The sequence below is a fragment of the Populus alba genome, chromosome 2, assembly GCF_005239225.2.
Source record: "Populus alba chromosome 2, ASM523922v2, whole genome shotgun sequence".
NCBI lineage: Eukaryota > Viridiplantae > Streptophyta > Magnoliopsida > Malpighiales > Salicaceae > Populus > Populus alba.
In genome coordinates, this window is record NC_133285.1 from 9,513,382 (window position 1) to 9,535,970 (window position 22,589).

The 22,589-nt window shown below is 33.0% G+C and overlaps 3 protein-coding genes across 4 annotated transcripts; all 3 read left to right on the top strand.

Annotated features, from left to right (window-relative positions):
• Positions 1 to 866: 866 nt before the first annotated feature.
• Positions 867 to 1,740, top strand: LOC118063482 (ethylene-responsive transcription factor ERF023). Its single transcript, XM_035077528.2, is given in 2 exon segments — positions 867 to 904; positions 906 to 1,740. Coding segments are annotated over 2 exon segments (573 nt in total). The 3' UTR covers positions 1,441 to 1,740.
• Positions 1,741 to 10,890: 9,150 nt separating this feature from the next.
• Positions 10,891 to 11,643, top strand: LOC118063484 (ethylene-responsive transcription factor ERF023). The gene is given in 2 exon segments (XM_035077530.2): positions 10,891 to 10,928; positions 10,930 to 11,643. Coding segments are annotated over 2 exon segments (573 nt in total). The 3' UTR covers positions 11,465 to 11,643.
• Positions 11,644 to 15,041: 3,398 nt separating this feature from the next.
• LOC118063483 (exportin-2) lies at positions 15,042 to 19,908 on the top strand. 2 transcript variants are annotated; one of them, XR_012169227.1, is made up of 3 exons: positions 15,042 to 18,132; positions 18,572 to 18,645; positions 19,366 to 19,908. XR_012169227.1 is itself a non-coding variant. In XM_035077529.2 (2 exons), exon 1 carries the CDS (start codon positions 15,223 to 15,225, stop codon positions 18,130 to 18,132), a length of 2,910 nt encoding a protein of 969 aa, XP_034933420.1. In that variant the 5' UTR covers positions 15,042 to 15,222; the 3' UTR covers positions 19,366 to 19,908. The 2 variants fall into 2 exon arrangements, 1 of the variants encoding a protein (XP_034933420.1); XM_035077529.2 differs by lacking the exon at positions 18,572 to 18,645.
• Positions 19,909 to 22,589: the final 2,681 nt, after the last annotated feature.

Sequence of the window (22,589 nt, forward strand, 5' to 3'; positions counted from 1 at the left end):
TCACCAATACCATTAAAAAGATCTCGGTGAAAAAAATTTAACAACAAAAAAAAAGGTCATCAATAGTAACTCGAATATATTGTATTTGTCGTTTAAAGATGGTGGATGACTCATTTTTTTTAATGGTAAATTTGACCTACTGCATTTATTATTGATGATATTTTTTTATGTTGATAAATTTATTTGGTTAAGATTTTTTTTACGATACCAATAATATCATAATTAGAATTTCAATGTGCTCTTATAGAGTAAAAATCAAGAAAAATAAAAAAAAAATATAAAAATTTATCAATGCCATACTGAAGGTGATAACACCACATGCACCGCCATGAAATAGAGGGGCTTCTGAGAAGAATCTAAAGGAAACCCATGTTGATCGTTGAAAGCCTTCACACACATAGCTTGAAGGTGAAGGAGCAGTCGATGCGTTGACGTGTCCTGATTATTTTTTAATGTTTTATATTTAACAAATAATTAATTACTCCTAAGCCAACATAAATATTAAAAAAAAAAAAGATAAAATAGCCAAGGATGGCATTTCATTGATTTTTTTCTTCTTAAAGATATTAAGAAATTAAATTTAATAATGATTGATAGATAACGTGTAAAGAAAAAAAATAATTACACTTTAGTGTAGTGGTAAATGATAAACTAAATTTTTTGCGATGTGTTTTTGCCTTCGGTTATAGTATTTTTTTTGTATGTTTTTGTTAATCCGGAGGCAATTTATATGGTCAAACTCTAATTTTTTTTTAAGATAACGACAGTTAAGTAATTTACCTAGCTGTTGTTGTCTTGTTACCGTCCGCAACCAATATAAATATTAATAATGTCATGAAGTACTAAGCCAACGGCTCTAAACGTGTATGGAGCCACTCCCACACACTGAAGATGACCCGACTACAAATTCCCGATGCTACCAGGGGAAGCGGCACCCGCCACCCCGCCTACCGCGGTGTCCGAAAACGGAGGTGGGGAAAATGGGTGTCTGAGATTAGAGAGCCACGCAAGAAATCACGCATTTGGCTTGGCTCATTTCCTGTGCCAGAAATGGCAGCCAAGGCATATGATGTGGCAGCGTACTGTCTTAAAGGTCGTAAAGCGCAGCTCAATTTTCCTGAAGAAGTCGATGACTTGCCTGTACCGTCCACGTGTACGGCCAGGGATATTCAAGCAGCAGCAGCAAAGGCTGCACATTCGGTACTGATTCCGATGACAAAGAGCGGCGAAACAAACAATGGTGGCGGCAGTGACGGTGAAGTTGCTGGTGATGATTTCTGGGGCGAGATTGAATTGCCGGAATTGCTGCTGAGTAATAGCGGGTACAGCTGGGATTCTTGTGGATGGAATACTACTCTTGCAAGTGATAATTCAACGTGGCAGCCGGATGGAGAGGGTCTACAGCCATCCATGGCATGTAATTTAATGTGCCTACATTAATTCCAGGCAAGTAGCAAATCTTCATGTCCTTTTAAACTCTCTCTCTCTCTCTCTCTGTATATATGAAAATATGTGTGTATGTTTTTGTTACAACAGTTAAGTAATTTGCTCTAATGAACCCAAGTGGCCCCAATAATTGTGAGTTTACCTATTTATACATCTTATTTTCCTCAAATTGAGATCGTTTTGGCATCATACATGTTCTGAATGAGGTTTATGCAGAGATCGTTATCAGTTTTTTCCCCTCCTAATGAAGATGCTCATGGTGGATGTAGATGCTATACTAGCTATCATATATATCAACCTCAAACCACTTTACTCCAGTTTTTAACGTGCAGTCTTCGTATTCTCGTGGCAATATTTTCTCTGGCTCAAATTCTTAGAGCAATTTAGTGCATTGAAACAAGCCCTTCTCAGATCCGAAATATTCATGGAAGTTACTGTTTCATACGTTGTTTTTTCCAGATTTAAAACTTAAAAAAAATGGTAGAGTTCGATATTGACTTATCAGGTTCTAACCTGTATTGCAGAGGACCATGTGAGGGATAAATTGACACACTATAGCTTTAAATTAATCATGTTAAATGGTACCCACGCTTAGATTTCAAGCTCTTGATGTAGATATGTCTGGTCCCACCAGAGAGGTTAGGAGTCGCCTCACAATAAACACAGTGCAATTTCATCTCGATTCCGATGTTTTGTAAAATTCGAGGTGCTAGAAAACATAACCATCACGATAGACAGGAATATCCTTATTCTTCGAAAGATCAATTTTGTTTTTCTGGGACTATTTTTTTTAAAAGAACTTGTCTTACTTTTAGTGTTCGTAAAACTTGTTGATGTATTTTCTATTACCCTAAATTGACTCTGAATTGTCGACGTACACTGGACTTTTCTTTATTTTAAACTCACGAAGAAGATAAAAACCTGGGAATACACTTGCCATGCAAGGAATAAAGTATGCAGTACTGTCATCAGTTTGTCGTCTCAGACATAACGCCAATTCCAGTTACTCTGCATTTGAGTAGAGAAACAAGAAAGTACGGAACATAGGTCCCGCTGTAATTGTATAGGACTGCAAGACTTTTGTGGTCTCAGCTGCACAGTGAATCTGCAGGGGAAAGAGATCGCTGCCATTGCTTTCGTTTCCCCAACGTCATTCTGACGTGGTCTCTTTTGTGCTGTGCAATGCCACAGATGACAAAACTGAAATAGCCATTGAATTCATCGATCACTTAAATCAGAATGGCCCTGATTAGTTCTCTCAGCAGTCCACCGATTTATCTGTTATTCCAGGACTTGGGAATTATCAATTATGCGTAATTTGATGCAAGCATATTCTTTTTTAATCTAAAAATCTGTTCGGTCCCGAGCTATATTCATAACACAGAATCGTCCTCCCTCAGTTCTAGTATCTCACATTAATTCAGGTGGGGATGCGATCAGTATTTGATTCTGAAATCATATCAAGCACACGGTGCTTGTGCTTCTCCATCAGTGTTTGATGTGCGGGCTGCGTGTTCTTCTGTGGACCACGGTATCATCGTTGAGTCAAAACATAAATAAAGTTGAGAAAAACGATGTATATACGGGACATTTTGAATGCATTTGTCTTTTATGTCGCCTTCATTGTTTTTCTTCTCTCTCAATTCTCTATCGTGGGAGCTCTTAAAGTTTCGCGTTGGCATGCATCGGCATTGGGTTTCCGAGCATCACTAATGCAGATTCCGTTTAACAAAGCATCACCAGGATGGTGACAGAACAGGCAATTCTGTTTTAACTCAAAAGGAGAAACAGAGCTACAGAATTGGGAAACAATGGCTCTGTTTGGAAACAGAAAACAGAGCATCGTCGTTCTCGTTCAGTCTCCATGATTTCAGTAACTTGGGAAACAATGGCTTCGTCCAAGGTCGGCCGAACGCCTCGTTTTCTTTTCTACAATACACGGATGTATTATTTGGATGAGCACTAACAGTTCTTTAGTGATCATATTTTTATTCTTTGACAAAGACGACGCAGTCAAAACCATATTAAAAACGGTAATGATTGTTTTTAATATTTTTTTGTTATTGACATATTAAAAATTTTAAATTTTAAAAACAAAGCATTATTTTTTTTTAAAAAAAAAAAAAAAAAACTAAAACATGTTGAAACTCTGAATGTAACACCCCGGAAACGACAAGGGGACTGCGGTGGAGATCGTGGTCAGAATTTAATGGCTTTGGCAGGTTTTCGAGGCGGTCCATCTACCATACATTGAAAACACAAAATTAGTGAAATTTACATGTGACAGAATTTAGAGGGAGAATGAGGAGAGGAGACGACAAGAGAGGGCAATTATCATGTGGTGGGGTGGTACTGTATTATCTTGTGAAAGATACCCCATAGGCAGATACTCCGCAAGCTGAAGGTTTCATCCAGCTGTAATTGTCTATATCCTTCATTTATTTTGGTATGTGACATCTTGTTTACCAACTAAATTATTAAATGATTGAGTAATGTATTTTTGAGAGGTGAAGATTAATTAGTTATATTTATTTTTTAAAAATTATTAGTTTAAGTGTTATAAATTTCAGAATTGCTAGAGATTTACATAGTTGTTAATTTTAAAATTTTAAAAAAATTAATTGAGATACATATAAATTAATTCAAAATTTATAATTATATATAAAAAAATTATTAAATGATGAGTTTCACGGCAAACTTCCTTGGATTTGCGCCTGATAACTAGGTGGAAAGCAGGAAGATAAAACACCACACTGGAATGGCCACAAATACCTAAAACGAGTTTTTTATTAGACTTGGAGTGCCCTGGTGCTTAAATTAGTTAAAGCTGTGTGAAAAATGTAGTTTTCAAGTTTATATGCTGTACGTAGTATAGTGCATCAATGAAGATAATAAAAGCAGGTGCTGTGAAAATTCGGAATGTGATATGCATGTATAAAGATCCGTTTGTTTACCCTTTGTTTTCATGTTTGCAGTGTAAAAAATATAATTAGATATTTAGTAATATATTAACTGTGTTTTATTATGTGAAACCTATTAAAAAATTAATTTTAAAACATATTTTTTATGAAGTAGTTTTTAAATGTTTTTTAACTGAGTTTCGTAAAATTCTATTTATTTTTACATTTAAAAAGCATTTTTTTTAAAAAAAAATTGAATTTTTTTTTTTTTTTTACTTCAAATTATTTTGATGTGTTGATATCAAAAATAATTTTTTAAAAATAAAAAATATTATTTTGATGTAAAAATAAAAAACACCTTTGAAAAACAACTATAACCAAACATTTCAAACATATTTTTGTTGCAAATAAATCTCAACCATAATTTTTATCAAATATATATTTAAATTCAATTAATTATACCTGATCATATTTTTTTTAAAATTTTTTTTTTTAAATTCTAATCAATAAAATTACCTCAAAAAACAAAAACACTCTACCTTATCGTCTGTCACACGGTGATTCATGGATATGTATATATCACATCAAATTACACAAAAATAAAGGGTGTATATATATATATATATATATATATATATATATATATATATATATTGCATGGCCTACTGTAGAAGGAAAAAAATCTAATTATTAATTATATAAGAGTGTGTTTGGTATTGCGGTAACTGTTGTGGTTGTGATTTAAAAAAAGTTGTTTTATAAAAAGTACTTTTAGTTGAGGTTGGTTTGAAAAAATAAATGTTTGGTTAAAACTGTGGTTGAAATTGAGGTTGAAAAAAAAATTGTTTAATGTGTTTGGTTAAGAATGCTTTTGAAATTGAGATTATAAAATAATTTTAAAAAAATATATATTAATATTGATGGTTTTAAATTTAAATATTGTAAAATTAATTACTCCTATTACATCATGAAAAAAATAATACTTTATATAAAATATTTTTTATTATTTCATTAAACTATTTATAGTTCCATTACGTACAAAATTCATTCGATAAAAACTACAAAATTGATATTACTGTGCGAGTGAATTCCATACTAGTTTTTCGAGAAAAAAATATTTTTTTGTGAATGAATTTAATTCTCTAAACTAGTTTTTTTTTTAAAAAAAAAAATTAATACAATTAAAACATTAAAAAAAAAAACTGCGGACAGTGCAAGTGAATTGCACTGTTCACGTGAATAGTGCAATTCACTGGTGAACAGTGCAATGAATTGTACTGTTCCTTGTTTTTTTATAACCGGTAAAGAATGAAAAGCATGTTTTTGTTGCTTTTCTTTTTCAGCATTTTAAACGCAAAAATTATATGAGTCCCATGAATAATAAATTATTTTTTTTAATTACCAAACGGCTGCATGCTGCGTTTTAAATAAAACGCAACCGCAACCGCGTAGTCAAGTGAAGTCTAAATGTTGAAAGAACTAGCTTTAAAAGAGGGGGAAAAAAAGTACTGGAGAGAGAGGGAGACTGGGAGAGTATGAAATTTGTTTTACATGTGTTACCATACAATCTTGCCACGTATTCAAAATTAATTATGGTTTGTTGAGTCTTTAACCAAAGGATATAAATAGCCACGTGAACATAATAAATTAACCTAGAAAGATATACAAGGACATAATAAACCAGATCGACATAGTACAATAATATTTTAATGCTTTAATCTTTTTGAAAAATTAATTTAAAAACAAATTAATAATAACTAAGTCTAAAACTATGCATGGCAACTATAAATGATAAATTATGGGTCATGGAACATAAAAATATAATTATCAAGGAATGATTTAGTTGTTTATATAGGATTGATTATCCATGAAGTTTACCCTTCTCCTTCCCCTTTCCCCTTATTTGAACTTAATCAAATAATTTTTTAAAGTTAAATTTATGAAACAAGCAAAATAGTGTATGAAAAGCTACTTATCCGTTTCACTTTTTTTCTTTCTTTTTATTGTGTGAACCCAATGCTATCTAGATTTGAAAGTCTAAATTATAACCTCTAGATTATCAACGAAATATTCACAACAAAAAACTCCTGGTGGGTGGCATCAATTAATGATTTGATAGTTCTAGCTGGATGGCAATTAAAAAATTGAAATGAATATTGTTTGTTTTTGTATTTTAAAAATATTTTAAAAAATTTAAAATATTTAAATTTTTTTTTAAATTAATATATTTTGATGTTTTTTATTATTTTAATGCGTTGATGTTAAAAATAATTTTTAAAAAATAAAAAAAATATTATTTTGATACGTTTTTAAGTAAAAAATACTTTCAAAAGTAACCACAATCACATTCCTAAACAGGTTTAAATAAGTAAGAATATCATATCTTCTTTTTTTCTTTTTATTGAGGAGAAGCAACGATAGAAAAAAATTTGAGTAAAAAGAAAAAAATTATATCTTTTTATTATGGGAACCCAATGCTATCTATATTCGAAAATTTAAATTTTTATTAATGATTTGATAGTTCCAGCTCTCAGAAATGATAAAGATTGAATGGGTTTAAGTAAGGTCATATATACCCTTTTGTTGTTGTTGTTTCCCCCCTGGTATTTTTCTTCCTTTACTTTCTATTGAGATTAAAATTGGGTGATGATATGGAGAAGCAAGGGAGAAAGAGAGAGGAAAATACGAGAGAGAGGAAAATACGAGAAGGGAAACGGAAAAAGGAAAAAAAGAGAGAAAGGTAGAGGTCCTAGAGGATATGAAAGAAAGATTCTTCCACACATGTCAACATAAAATTCTGTCATGTATTAAAAATTAACTATAGTCTTAACTCGAGAATATAAAAAACCATAAGCATATTGCAGATAGAAATAATAAATTAAAAAAAAAAGATAAAGTAAACCAAATTGATAAAGTATAGAGATATTTTCTAGCTTTAATCTTTAAGGAAACAAATAAAAATAATAATTTACAAACAAATAAGTGTAAAACTACACATAGCCACTATAAATGTTTATCCGATCTTGTTTTCTTTGCTCTCTGGTGGGTGGCGTCCATTAATGATTCCATAGCTCTAGCTCCTATAGGAAAGACGAAGATTGAATAGCCTTGAGCAAGGCCATGTGTCCCTAGGGCTCTTGATTTTTCTTTCCTTGGACCGGGCTTTAGGTTTGTTACTGCTTGTAAACCCCACAGATTAATGTGGTCGGCTGGTGTTGAAGCACTCCGTGGGGGTATATTGGGAGAATAATTACGGTTATTTTTTAAAATAAAAAACAAACAGAATCTAATCTTAGGCTTACGCAGATAGGCTCAGCTGCTGTTTTTTGTTTCACACCTTTCCTTTTTGCAGATAAGCACTGTACCTGATTGTTGGAGTACGGAAGGAGAGAAATGACCCAAGAAAAAGACTGGGGAAATTGAAGATAACGCGCCCCCACAGCCTCGCAAACCAGGCTATTTATGTTCGGTAAGCGAGGGACAAGCATGGCGATACTTTGATGACAGTGGCTGGCTATGGTGCCTAAACTCCCGTCGCAAGGTATTAGATGACACACCACATGCATGCCACTCAGCCAGCACCACGCAGGGCATGCAGGACGTTACAGCAACTGCACATCAGCCGCCTGTCACTCTGACAGCTATAACAAAATTTGTAAATACAACAAATTCTCTTATTCTGTTATAAATGTATAGAACGATATAGTGTAGTGTGTTAAGAAGCAGTTATACTAAGAGTGTGTTTGGCATTACAGTAGCTGGCCGTTTGAAAAAAGTTGTTTTACTAGGTATTTGAAAAAATAGGTGTTTTTTGCAAATTAAGGTTAAATTTTTTTTTTTTGTTAAAAAATTGAATTCGGTTTGTACTTATTACTCATGATAATACATATTTTTTTATGATGTGCTGATAACAAAAAATAATTTTTAAAAAAATAAAAAACATTATTGCCATAATTTACTTCGCACTGTTCACGAAAGCTCATTTGCAAACAGCAATTCAGCTGTGAACCACACTGTTCCCCGAACATGTTTCGGTACCCCCATGCACAGCAGTGGCAAACGGACCCTTGTATGCAATTATGTAAAGAAAAGCAAAACAGTGAATTATTTTTGATATACACAGTGAAGATTTCGTCCTTTATGTAATTTCTCTCCTTCTTCATCTTTTCACATCTTCTTCAACTTATTTCACAAGGTATAAGCAAGAAGAACGAGGTCTCCGGAACGAGCATTAGCATGATTTGCCGGATCTGGATTTACCGGGCTGTGGCTGAGGTAAAGATAAACAGCAGATCGGCAAATTGAAATGCAATCTTGCTCTGACAGCGAGGAAGACAACAAGCAACAAGTTATTCGCCGTCTCAATCCAGTATGAGCGACGGACCGCTCGCCTTTTGTTGTCTGCTAGCTCTTTATTCAAGTCCTCGACGTTTTGGATTCTTGCGTCATTAATTTCATAAAAAACCAAAGTGGGCGTTAAAAAAATTACTCCTTGCTTTTGTGGATGTTGAATTTGGGTGGCTGGAGAATCCAAGTATTGTTTTTTTTATTAAAAAAATTTTTTAATTTTTTTTTATCTAATGAAAATCCTTTAAATATTCTTAAATTAATTTAATCACCCAAAACTCTTTGAAATTCATTAAAAAACACATAACAAAACCCGAAAAAATCTTTTCCAGTTATGGTCTATTTTTTTGCAATTTAAAAGTTAAAAAACACTTTCATTGAATTCATCTTAAAAAAAAAGTATTATTAATACAAAAATCTTTCATCTTGGTTTCTAGAATGTAGCCAATTAATAATCTTATTTCTTGTTCCTTATTTTACGGCAATTTTCTCTCTTTATTTTATTATAAAAACTAAAAAAAATAACAAAATCAACATGTGAACCAGAATGACTTATGAATTTTATATTAGCCATTTGGATTTCCTGTTTTTTATATTTTAATCCTTTATTTTTAAACTTTATTTCATTTTATGGATTTCACCTATCAATCATTAATTGAGAAACAAAAGGTTCCAATTAAAAAAAAGAAAAAGAAATAAAGACTAATGACAAAAAAGTGAGGTGATTGAATGTCAATATATGAATAATATTTTTACTTCAAATGTTAAATGATGAAATTAAAGAAAAAAAAATCAAAATAAAACAAATAAACAAATAAATTATAAATCCTAATTCTCAACAATTAAATGTTGAAAGATAAAATAAAAAAAATAAAAACCAAATATGATACAAAACAACATGAAATTAAATGATGTAAAATGCCCATGAAAATTTGAATTAGTACGTCAAATTTACAACCAAGGTGATGAGACCAAATTATCCTCATAAAAAGCTAATAAAAAAAAGAAGTTTAATATCTAATAAACCTAGTATTGAATGATAAAAATAAAAAATTAAATTACATAAAATAAAGACTAATATCAACCCAGGCTAACATTAAATACTAGTGTCCGAGTTATAAGACTAGGATCACCATGTCGAACAAAAACATTGAAGCCCAATTATCAACAAATTCAATGCTTTTTTGAAGGAATAAAAAAATCAATTTTAAAAAAAGGATCAAAAGAAAAAAAATAATTAAAAAAATAAGTACTTAATCTTACATAAAAATAAAATGATAGGGATGAAATTGAGAAAGGAATTCAATTAAGAAATTGATTAAAAAAATAAAAATAAAAAAATGAAGAATATATTTGATATAAAAATTAAAAAAAAACAGATTAAATTAAAAAAAAATTTGCCTTAAAAATAAGTTTAGTGATTTTTTGTAAGAAAAAATAATAACTACATTGCAGTGTAGTGGTAAATGATAAACTAAGTTTATTGCAATATGTTTTTGCCTTGAGTCTTATTTTATATATATATATATATATATGTTTTGTTATGTTATATTTAGGAGTATAGTTGTAATTATTTTTTAAAGTATTTTTTACTTACAGAAATGTATTAAAATAATAAAAATTTTTTATTTTTTCAACATATTTTTTTATATCAGTGCATTAAAAGGATCTAAAATATATTTAATTTGAAGAAAATGAAAAAATTTAATTTTTTTAATAATATTTTTGAAATGCAAAAACAAATATAGCAATCTGGAGGAAATTTATAGGGTCAAACTAAAGTTTTGAAACCCGGCAGGTCGACCCGGGACCTGAGTGACCCGCGGCTGGAATCGGGCAAGGTTGAAGAAAAAGAAAGGAAAAAAAACACGGTGTGACCCGCGCGACCCAGTTGACCTGGCAAGACTTGGTCGCAAACCCGTTAACTTTTATTTATTTTTTTTTTTTTTTACTAAAATAATGTCGTTTTGATGTTTTTTAAAAAAATTTGATCCGGCAAACCTAGTGACTCTGATCAAAACCCAGAACCTGGGCTTTAAACCGGACCAGGTCTTAAAACTATAGGTCAAACTCTAACTTTTTTTTTAGACAAGGACAGTTAAGTAATTTACCTAGCTGTTGTTTTCTTGTTACCGTCCGCTACAAATATAAATATTAATAATGTCATGGAGTACTAAGCCAACGGCTCTAAACGTGTATGGAGCAACTCCCACACGCTGAAGATGACCCGACTACAAATTCCCGATGCTACCCGGGGAAGCGGCACCCGACACCCCGCCTACCGCGGTGTCCGAAAACGGAGGTGGGGAAAATGGGTGTCTGAGATTAGAGAGCCACGCAAGAAATCACGCATTTGGCTTGGCTCATTTCCTGTGCCAGAAATGGCAGCCAAGGCATATGATGTGGCAGCGTATTGTCTTAAAGGTCGTAAAGCGCAGCTCAATTTTCCTGAAGAACTCGATGACTTGCCTGTACCGTCCACGTGTACGGCCAGGGATATTCAAGCAGCAGCAGCAAAGGCTGCACATTCGGTACTGATTCCGATGACAAAGAGCGGCGAAACAAACAATGGTGGCGGCAGTGACGGTGAAGTTGCTGGTGATGATTTCTGGGGCGAGATTGAATTGCCGGAATTGCTGCTGAGTAATAGCGGGTACAGCTGGGATTCTTGTGGATGGAATACTACTCTTGCAAGTGATCATTCAACGTGGCAGCCGGATGGAGAGGGTCTACAGCCATCCATGGCATGTAATTTAATGTGCCTACATTAATTCCAGGCAAGTAGCAAATCTTCATGTCCTTTTAAACTCTCTCTCCCTCTCTCTCTCTGTATATATGAAAATATGTGTGTGTATGTTTTTGTTACAACAGTTAAGTAATTTGTTCTAATAAACTGAAGTGGCCTCAATAATTGTGAGTTTACCTATTTATACATCTTATTTTCCTCAAATTGAGATCGTTTTGGCATCATACACGTGCTGAATGAGGTTTATGCAGAGATCGTTATCAGTTTTCTCCCCTCCTAAAGAAGATGCTCATGGTGGATGTAGATGCTATACTAGCTATCATATATATCAACCTCAAACCACTTTACTCCAGTTTTTTAACGTGCAGTCTTCGTATTCTCGTGGCAATATTTTCTCTGGTTCAAATTCTTAGAGCAATTTAGTGCACTGAAACAAGCCCTTCTCAGAACCGAAATATTCATGGAAGTTACTGTTTCATACGTGGTTTTTTTCCAGATTTAAAACTTAAAAAAAATGGTAGAGTTCGATTTTGACTTATCAGGTTCTAACCTGTATTGCAGAGGAACATGTGAGGGATAGATTGACACACTATAACTTTAAATTAATCATGTTAAATGGTACCCACGCTTAGATTGCAAGCTCTTGATGTAGATATGTCTGGTCCCACCAGAGAGGTTAGGAGTCGCCTCACAATAAACACGGTGCAATTTCATCTCGATTCCGATGTTTTGTAAAATTCGAGGTGCTAGAAAACATAACCATCACGATAGACGGGAATATTCTTAATCTTCAAAAGATCAATTTTGTTTTTCGAGGACTGTTTTTTTGGAAGAACTTGTCTTGCTTAGTGTTCTTATTAGTAAAACTTGTTGATGTATTTTCTATCACCTTAAATTGACTCTGAATTGTCCACGTACACTGGGGAAATTAAAGATAACGCACCCCCGCAAACCAAACCAGGCTATTTATGTTCGGTTAGCGATGGACAAGCATGGCGATACTCTGTTGACAGTGGCTGGCTATGGTGCCTAATCTCTCCTCGCAAGGCACAAGCAAGAAGAACGAGGACTCTGGAACGAGCATGAGCATGATTTGCAGAATCTGGATTTTACTGGGCTGTGGCTGAGGTAAAGATAAACAGCAGATCGGCAAATTGAAATGCAATCTTGCTCTGACAGCAAGGAAGACGACAAGCAACAAGTTTTTCGCCGTCTCCATCCAGTATGAGCGACGGACCACTCGCCTTTTGTTGTCTTCTAGCCCTTTATACAAATCGTGGACGTTTTGGATTCTTGGGTCATTAATTACATAAAACCAAAGTTGACGTTAAAAAGAATTAAAATAACTACTTGCTTTCGTGGATATTGCCTTGGAATATTGTGAAAGATGAGCACAATTCACGATTATGTTTACCACATTCAATTTGATTGTTGGACAAAACTGTAGTCTAAAATAAAATTTTACGTTTTGCTTGAGGCTAAAGATATCCTCGTGTGTTAACAACGTCTCGCCTGCTAACGAAAGTCATTTGAGAATATATATGGATTATATATGTTTTGTTATAAAATATTGTTAATGATTAAATTGAATATATAAATAAATGGATGATTAAAATTATTCCAAAAAACTAAGCTTAAGAAGAAAATGAAGATAGATCATGAAAGGCTAGAAAACAATTGCTCAATAATTTTATTATAAAAACATTATATTAATATTAATATTACAAAAAAAAAATAAACATATTGAAACTTTTTATTTCAAATCTAAAACAAAAAGGTAAAAATAAGCTAAAGAAAATAGACTAGATGGTCGGGCTGAGTGACTCAATTCTTGGCCTAATAAGAGATAAGGGCCTTATGCGTGGGCCTGCAAAGCTAAGCCTGCTTGTCCTGTTCCCTTATTTCTTTTCTTCTTCATTTTGTTTTTAATAATTTAAGATGTCATCTATCTGTTTTTATTTTCATATGTCATATCATCTGCCTACCTAGTTTCTTGCCACTAAATTAAAGGCTGGAAAATAAAGTTTTGTTTTTTTAATTTAAAAATTTATTTTCAATTATTTTTATATAATGAACATCCTTTTAATGTTTATAAATCAATTTAGTAACTTAAAACACTCTAAAATTCATTAAAAAAACATAATAAAACCTGAAAAAAAATCTCTTAATTATAATTTATTTTTTTCAGCAATTTAAAGGTAAAAATACACCTTCATTGAATTATTGAATTGATCTTAAGAAGAGGAATCCATTTATACAATGATCTTTCATTTTGGTTCATGGAATATAGTCAACATATAATTTTATTTTTATATCTCCTTCATTTTTTTCTGGCAAGGTCTTCTCTCCTTTCTAACACAAGGACTAAGAAAAATAACAAGATTAACTGGTTTGGATCAAAATGACTTATTGCGTGAATTTTAGATCGACCATGTGGTTTCCTGCTTTTTACATTTTGATTTTTTATCTTTGAGTTTTGTTTTTTCTTTATGGATCTCTCCATTCAATCATTAATTGAGAAATAAAAGGTCCCAATTGAAAAAAAAGAAAGAAACAGGGACTAATGACAAAAAAAGTGAGGTGATTCAACGTTTATATATGAATAATATTTAAACTCTAACTAAAATGGTTTTTTTTTTTAAATTGATTTTTTTTTATATGTTTAAAATTAATATATTTTTTTAGTATTTTTAAATTATTTTGATATATTAATTTCAAAAATAATTTATATATATATATATATATATATATTACCTTAAAATATAATATTATTATAAATTACTAATATATCTATATAGAAAATAATGTATTAGGATATATTATTTTTATATATCAGTGCATATAATATTTTAATTTAAATAATATCACTAAAAAATACATCTGAATACAAAATATGTTATATTATACAATAATCATATATTTTAATTCATATAAATTGTATTGTAAAATTAGAATACTATAAAAAATAAATTTATTTTTAATTTTCTCTAAGTACCAAAAAAATGATTATATGTATATAACATTGTATTTAAAATATTTATATTACGTGTATAGTTAGATTTTAAAAAACAAACTATATATAAATATATGATACATTAAATTATTTTTTATCATTATATATATATATTGTATTATATATATATATATATTTATATATATACATCTCATTTTCTTAAGTAATCAAATAGTTACATTTAATATTCTATGCATGTTAAACAGACGAACTTGAAAAAAAAATTAAAAATTTTAAAAATAATTTTTTAATTTATTTTTCATGATATCAAAAAAATACTACAGAATATTTTTAAATTTATTATCAAAAAAATAATTTATTTTCTATATAAACCACTTAAAAAAAACTCCAACAAATAAATGAATACTACATTACGATAAACAAATCATTCATTCAACGTTGACATCATGGATCTACTACTACTAGTTTTGGACTAACAATAAGAGCTTGGACTCGACTATTTCTCTTAGGGCCTAGATCGCCGGCCCAAGGAAACCTGCCTCTGTTCTCCGGGTTCTCTCCTTCAATCCCACGAAACGGAACCATCCATCGTCCACCAGAATAAAGCCCAGTCAGTCTACCATACCCTGTCTGTCACTCACGGTCAGAACCCCTCCAAAATTCTCTTCAAAAAATCCCTTACTTTTCCCTCTCTAGCCATTTCACTTTCCTCTCTCTCTCACACGCACTCTAATTTTCGTATTTCAATTTCTCAAAGCCCCAGAGAGCTGCCTACACTCACAAACTCTAAAAAAATTCCCAACCAAATCATGGAATACAATCCAGAGTTCCTCTCTCGATGTTTCCTCCACACACTCTCTCCACAACCCGAACCTCGCCGCGCCGCCGAATCCAAACTCGCCGAACTTGCCAACCACCCTAACTACGCCCTCGCCGTCCTCCGCCTCGTAGCTGAACAGTCAATCGACGAACAGATCCGCCACGCCGCCGCTGTCAACTTCAAAAACCACCTCCGCACCCGGTGGGTTCCATCTCTCGATTCCTCCTTCACTCCAATCATCGACTCCGAAAAGGACCAAATCAAAATCCTTATTGTCAATCTCATGCTCTCCTCTACTCCTCGAATCCAATCTCAGCTCAGCGAATCGCTCTCTCTTATTGGACAACACGATTTCCCTAAATCCTGGCCCACTCTGCTGCCTGAACTCGTGTCAAATCTGCGAGCCGCTTCGCAATCCGATAATTATGCTTCAATTAATGGTATTCTCGGTACTGCTAATTCCATTTTTAAGAAGTTTCGTTATCAGTACAAAACGAACGATCTCTTAATTGATTTAAAGTATTGTCTGGATAATTTCTCTTCTCCATTGCTAGAAATGTTCCTTAGGACAGCGGCTTTGATAGATTCCATGGTTGGTTCAGGTGGGGGGTCTCCGGTTACTCTAAAGCCGTTGTTTGAGTCACAGAGATTGTGTTGTAGAGTATTTTATTCATTGAATTTTCAAGAGTTGCCCGAGTTTTTCGAGGATCATATGAAAGAGTGGATGACTGAATTTAAGAAATATTTAGTGAATAACTATCCTGTGCTGGAGAGTAGTGCGGAAGGATTAGGTCTGGTTGATGAGCTTAGGGCTGCGGTATGCGAGAATATTAGTCTTTATATGGAGAAAAATGAGGAGGAGTTTAAGGATTATTTGAATGATTTTGCGCAAGCAGTTTGGACTTTGTTAGGGAAAGTGTCCCAGTCTTCGAGTCGTGATAGTTTAGCTGTTATGGCTATTAAGTTTTTGACTACGGTGAGTACCAGTGTTCATCATACTTTGTTTGCAGGTGATGGGGTTATACCACAGATTTGCCAAAGTATTGTGATTCCTAATGTGAGGTTGAGGGATGAGGATGAGGAACTTTTTGAGATGAATTATATTGAGTTTATTAGGAGGGATATGGAAGGGAGTGATATAGATACTAGGAGAAGGATTGCCTGTGAGTTACTTAAAGGGATTGCAACAAATTATAAGCAGCAGGTGATCAGTATAGTTTCTGTTCAGATTCAGAATTTGTTGACTTCGTATGCTGCAAACCCAGCTGCAAACTGGAAGGACAAGGATTGTGCAATATATTTGGTTGTTTCCCTTTCAACTAAGAAGATCGGAGGTAATTCTGTTTCAACTGATCTTGTTGATGTTCAGAGCTTTTTTGGGTCGGTAATTGTGCCTGAGTTGCAGAGTCAGGATGTAAATGCTTTTCTGATGCTCAAGGCTGGTGCTCTTAAATTCTTTACAATGTTTAGGAATCAGATACCAAAGCATCTTGTACTTCAGCTGTTTCCATATTTGACTCAATTCCTAGGTGCAGAGTCAAATGTGGTTCATTCTTATGCTGCAAGTTGTATAGAGAAACTCTTGTTGGTCAAGGACGAGGGGGGAAGATCAAGGTATACCTCGGCAGATGTAGCTCCAAATCTGCTAGTGCTGATGAATAACCTTTTTACTGCCTTAAGGTTTCCAGAGTCTGAGGAGAATCAATACATAATGAAGAGTATCATGCGGGTTCTAGGGGTTGCGGAAATAACTCCTGAGATTGCAGGACCTTGCATTGCTGGATTGACTTCTATTCTGGCTGAAGTTTGCAAGAATCCAAAGAATCCAATTTTCAATCACTATCTCTTTGAGTCAGTGGCTGTTCTTGTAAGGCGGGCATGTGAGAGAGATATGTCTCTCATACCATCTTTTGAAACAAGCCTGTTTCCTATACTCCAGGAGATCTTGGGAAATGATGTGACTGAGTTTTTGCCTTATGCATTCCAGCTCTTGGCTCAACTTGTTGAGTTGAATAGACCACCCATCTCAGATATTTACATGGAAATTTTTAAACTTCTCCTGTCTCCTGATTCATGGACCAGAAATTCAAATGTCCCAGCCCTTGTGCGTCTCCTTCAGGCTTTCCTTGAGAAAGCACCTGAAAAGCTCAACCAAGAGGAGAGACTAGCCCAGGTGCTTGGCATATTTAACAGGCTTGTGTCAGTCCCTAGCACTGATGAACAAGGCTTCTTTGTGCTGAACACTGTTATTGAGAATCTTGACTATGGAGCCATTGCTCCCTATGTTAGTCACATATGGAATGCCCTATTCACACGCTTGCAAAGTAAACGCACAGTAAAGTATATCAAGTCTCTTTTGATCTTCATGTCACTCTTTTTGGTCAAGCATGGCTTTGCAAACCTTGTGGACTCTATGAATTCAGTGCAAGCTGGTATATTTTTGGTGATTTTGGAGCAGTTCTGGATACCTAATCTCAAGCTGATCACTGGGCCCATTGAGGTTAAGTTAGTATCAGTTGCCTCAACCCGGCTTATCTGTGAATTTCTTACCCTTTTGGATGCTGGTGCTGTTAGAAACTGGGGGAAAATGCTGGACAGTATTGTAACTCTCCTCTCACGACCAGAGGAGGATAGAGTTGGAGATGAACCAGAAATGCCAGATATTGCTGAAAATACAGGTTATACTGTTGCATTTGTCAATCTTTACAACGCTGGAAAGAAGGAGGAGGATCCTCTGAAGGACATAAAAGATCCTAGGGAATTCTTAGCTACTTCATTAGCGAAGCTTTCTGCTCTTTCCCCTGGGAGATTTCCCCAGATCATCAGTGAAAATCTTGATCCAGCGAATCAAGCAGCATTGCACCAGATTTGCAGCACATACAATTGCCCAGTTGTTTGAGTGAGTAGCTATATTAGCCTTACATTTATCATCTCATATTCTTTGTTTATTATTGTTTTGCTTCTGTTTTTCTCAGTTGTCTTTTTTTTTTCTTTTTATGTTTTGGATAAGATCAGTAGCATTGCTCGTGTATCAGAAAATAAAATAAAATTATGTCAATCGTAGCGAGTCTTTTAAATGAATTTAATTGTTTTGCATGTATTCAGGGAATGCCTTATTTAAGCATTCCTATTAACTCGATATAATGTAATTGGTTATCTTCACCAAACATTTGCAACAGGAAATAATGATATAATCAACATGATTTTTATACGGTGTTATGATTATGGTGCCATAACCTGTTTTCATTGTGATTTTTTTTTAACAGACTTGATTGTTCTGTTCTCTTGAATGTTTCTGTAGTACTAATCTATTTATGTTTCATTGTGTTTCCTGCAAGAGAGGGAGAGGCCTACTGAGAGTCTGCAAGCTTCTAGGGTGTAGCTGCATCTGCTTTGTTTTCTCTTACAAAGTGTTAGTAGTGTAGATACTTAGCCTCTTGGTTGTCTTGTGTTTTGTATCATGCAATTGTCATATTTTCTTTTCTCGTGTTTGTAGTCAAAAAGACCCCTTCAATGCATGGCTTCTTAAAATTTTCTTAACGGCATTTGGTCATTATTTCATATTGAATCTCAATTGATTCTTTAATGCCATGGCATTGTAAACTGAAACTGTGAATTTAAAGCCTGTGCTAGCTGAATGTTACAATATACTTGATTCAACTGGGAATAGTGTTGTAAATTTCCAAACTGACTCATTTAGCTCCAACAGCATAGAACATATATGGTAAATTGCAGAGTTTATCACCAGTACAGTGTTTTTGTAGTTGAAGGCTATTAACATTATTTTATGAAGTTGTGGTACAGTGTAGGAATCATCATACTAACATTTCTGATAGCTCATAATCTTCTATGTTTGATTATTCTTCTCTAAAACTGTAAATTTGTACTTCGCTCATCAGATTTTTACTTTGCTTTGTTTTTTACAATCTTCCTTGAATCTATTGTTAAGCCCTCAGGAAATCTCGTGTTATGGACCTGTAGCTGCCTTGTTTTGGGATGTCTTTGATTGTTTTAAATTTGCAATGCTAATTGCCGTTTGATGTAACATCTTTAACATATTTCCACCTTGTACTTTTTAAATATACATGCAACTACAAGAGAGATCTTACAATTTTGTTGTGCTCTCTTTCAGAATCTCATGTGGGAGTTGAGCTCTGTTATGTGGTCAACAAGGTTTTTCATCACATTACAACAAGATGGTATACTCTTTGCGTTGTGGTCAACTGGTTTTACCAAGTAGTAAACTTGCTTGCAACTTCCTATGATATTGCAGTAATGACTTGATTTTGCGGCCACAGCCTGGCAGTGATTTTCCTGAAGAGTTAATGATAGTTCCACAATGTGTTTTATGGGGTCTGTGTAACAAACCCCCGTTCAGGCTTTGTTGTGAAGAGTTTTTTCAGTCCTGCTCGGCTGCATCTGTGATTTAATTTAGGCCTATATTCTTTGGTCAGTTGAGTTGTAGTTTGTGTACTATACATGTATGCGTTGCTGTCAACGGGCTTGTGAAAAAAAAAAATACCAGTTTTTGAAGGAATTAATTCGGTCACAGTGCAGGTGAATTTTGGCTGATTTGCTTTTGCAAGGCTTCACAACTACTACTTGCATGTTCTTGTGGTAGATTTGATTTCACATACGATTTATTCCTGTTGAATGATGATGGTTCAAATAGAGATAAAGACTGATAGTGGCAGAAATTTCGTGAGCATCTCAAGAGAACAAGCTATTCCAGCTTGATACCGTCAAGAATCCCCTACTATTATTGTATAGCAACAGGTGGGTGGTTAAGTAACATGGAGCTGCAAATTACACGGCTGAAAGCAGTGTGTACAAATCCAGGACATCCCATTTTTATTGAAACTTTCGCCTCTTGGCCCCCGTCCTATGCTTTGATTTTGTGTTTCATGTTCTTTAGAACTATTTCAGACTTTTATGGAGCAGGATCTGGACTAGGGAAGGGTCACAAGGGCCACAATTTATTCATTCAGGAGATGTTTGATAGAATTCATCAGATCGTACAGAGAATTAGGGGGAAAATTGGAGTAAATTGTGATTAGCCTTGAAATTTGAGAGGGAAATTTGAAGAGGTAAAAACTGAGATTGGTAAAAAAAAAAAAAACTATGGTAAGAGGTAGGAGCGATGGAGTGCAAATAGTTCTCAAGATTCTCAACATCAGACAAGGAGCCAATGACTTAGAAGTGTCCAATTAGGTCAAAAGTGAGTCGTTATTTGTATGGAAAAAAAGTGTAAAGCCCATGATATTTTTTAAAAAAAATTAACACAATTAAAAATGTTGATATAAAAGTATAGTTTATTCATGTCACGATTAAGAAACATGATATTTATAATTTATATAGAACATGATATTTATAACTTATATAGAATAATGACATCCAAACACAAATATTAAATGTATTGAATAGTGAATATTAAATGTATTAAATAGTGACATCCAAACATAAATATTAAATGGGCATGAGAGAGGAAAGAACAAAAGGGAAAGGAAAAAAAATCTTGATGACACACTAGAGCTCTAATTACAACACCACTAATATCATAAAAATATCTAGATGAGATAAATCTAATGATATTAAGAAAGGCCATCAACGGTGACCCAATTGTGCTACACTTATCGATAAAAACAAATGAACCACTTGTCACTTTTGACGACTTTAATGGCATTGAATTCATCTCATTAAGAACTTTTTATGATATGGTGTCAGAATTAGGGTTTTGATATGCATGTCACGGTTGAGAAACATGATATTTATAACTTGTATAGAATAGTGACATCCAAACACAAATATTAAATGGGCATGAGAGAGGAGAGAACAAAAAGGAAAGGAAAGCAAAATCTCGAAGATATAATAGAGCTCTAATTACGACACAACTAGTATCATAAAAATATCTCGATGAGATGAATCTAACGATACCAAAAAAAATCATCAACGATGATTCGATTGTGCTACACTTATCGCTAAAGACAAGTGAACCACTTGCCATTTTTAATGACTTTAATGTTGTGGAATTCATCTCATTGAGAACTTTTTATGATATTAGTGGTGTCAGAATCAGAGTTTTGATATGTTTTTGGAGTTTTTTTTCTTTCTTTCTTCCATTTAATAATTTTTCTAAATGTAGTTATTTAGAATAGCAACAAGCTATAAATATTGTATTTTTCAATCATAACATGTACAAATTATGTTATTTTGATATTTCTTTTAAATTGTGACTTTGGTGTCGTTGAATTCGTTTCATTGAGATTTTTTTTTATAACACTAGTGTCATGATGTCTCAATTTTTTTTTTCCTTTTCTCTCCCTTTTCTCCTTCCAATTTAATAATTTTTTTCTTTGTAGTTATTAAGAATACCAACAAGATATAAATATTATATTTTTCAATCACAATATGTACAAACGATGTTATTTTAATATTTCTTTTTAAATATGTTATTCCACCAATATTAAAAAAGGTGCTAATAGGCAAAAATAACAAAAGCCATCCATTCATTCTTTTTATGAAAATAAAGAACCTAAAAGGAGGGGGAAAGAAGCCCATGATTGGGGTTGTGATCTGCAAATTATGAGACAAAGGCCAATAATTTGTTCATTAATGTTTAATAACAGTGCTCTTGGGAGGCCTCTCCAGCACTTACACTTTGATCGAACTACTATTTTTGTCACGTGCTTGGGTCATTAATAATTTGGCTAGTACATGTCTCCATGCACACTCATATGTGACGTGACATCTCAAGAATTTCTACGATTCAGCTTCTTTTTCTGGATTTACAATTTCGAAAGTCACATTTATATCGTTTAAAATTAAAAAAAATGAAAAAATTAATTAAAATTCTTAAAATGTAAAGGGAACTAAAAGCACAATCATTCCATTTGGTTCTAAGCAATTGAGATCTCCGTGGAACGAGAAAAAAAAGCTTTTAATTGTTCGGTGTGGTGACCTATAATAAGTTTATAAATATCAATGCATGTTTTCTATTTTTTACTTTTGTTGGAGGCATTGGTTTTCATATATTTTTTATCAATGAAAACATTATAAATACACATTTTTAAAGTACAATTAATTTTCATAAAACATTTTAAATTAGACACATTTTCCGTCACCTCATATGTTAATTTGAAAATAATTTTTTTTTTCAAAACCAAAATGTCACTTCAAAAACAAATTATATTCAATATGTTTCTTTTTGTGTTTAAAAAATACTTTTAAATTTTTTTATATTAATATATTTATAATTTTGGATCGTTCGGTTGATGTTAAAAATAATTTAAAAAAAAAAAATTATTTTGAATTTATTTTCAAATAAAAACTATTTTAAAAAATAATTACTATTACAAT

Bases quoted from the DNA above. Each gene is read 5' to 3' on its own strand.
- LOC118063483 (XM_035077529.2), top strand. From the start codon at position 15,223: ATGGAATACAATCCAGAGTTCCTCTCTCGATGTTTCCTCCACACACTC.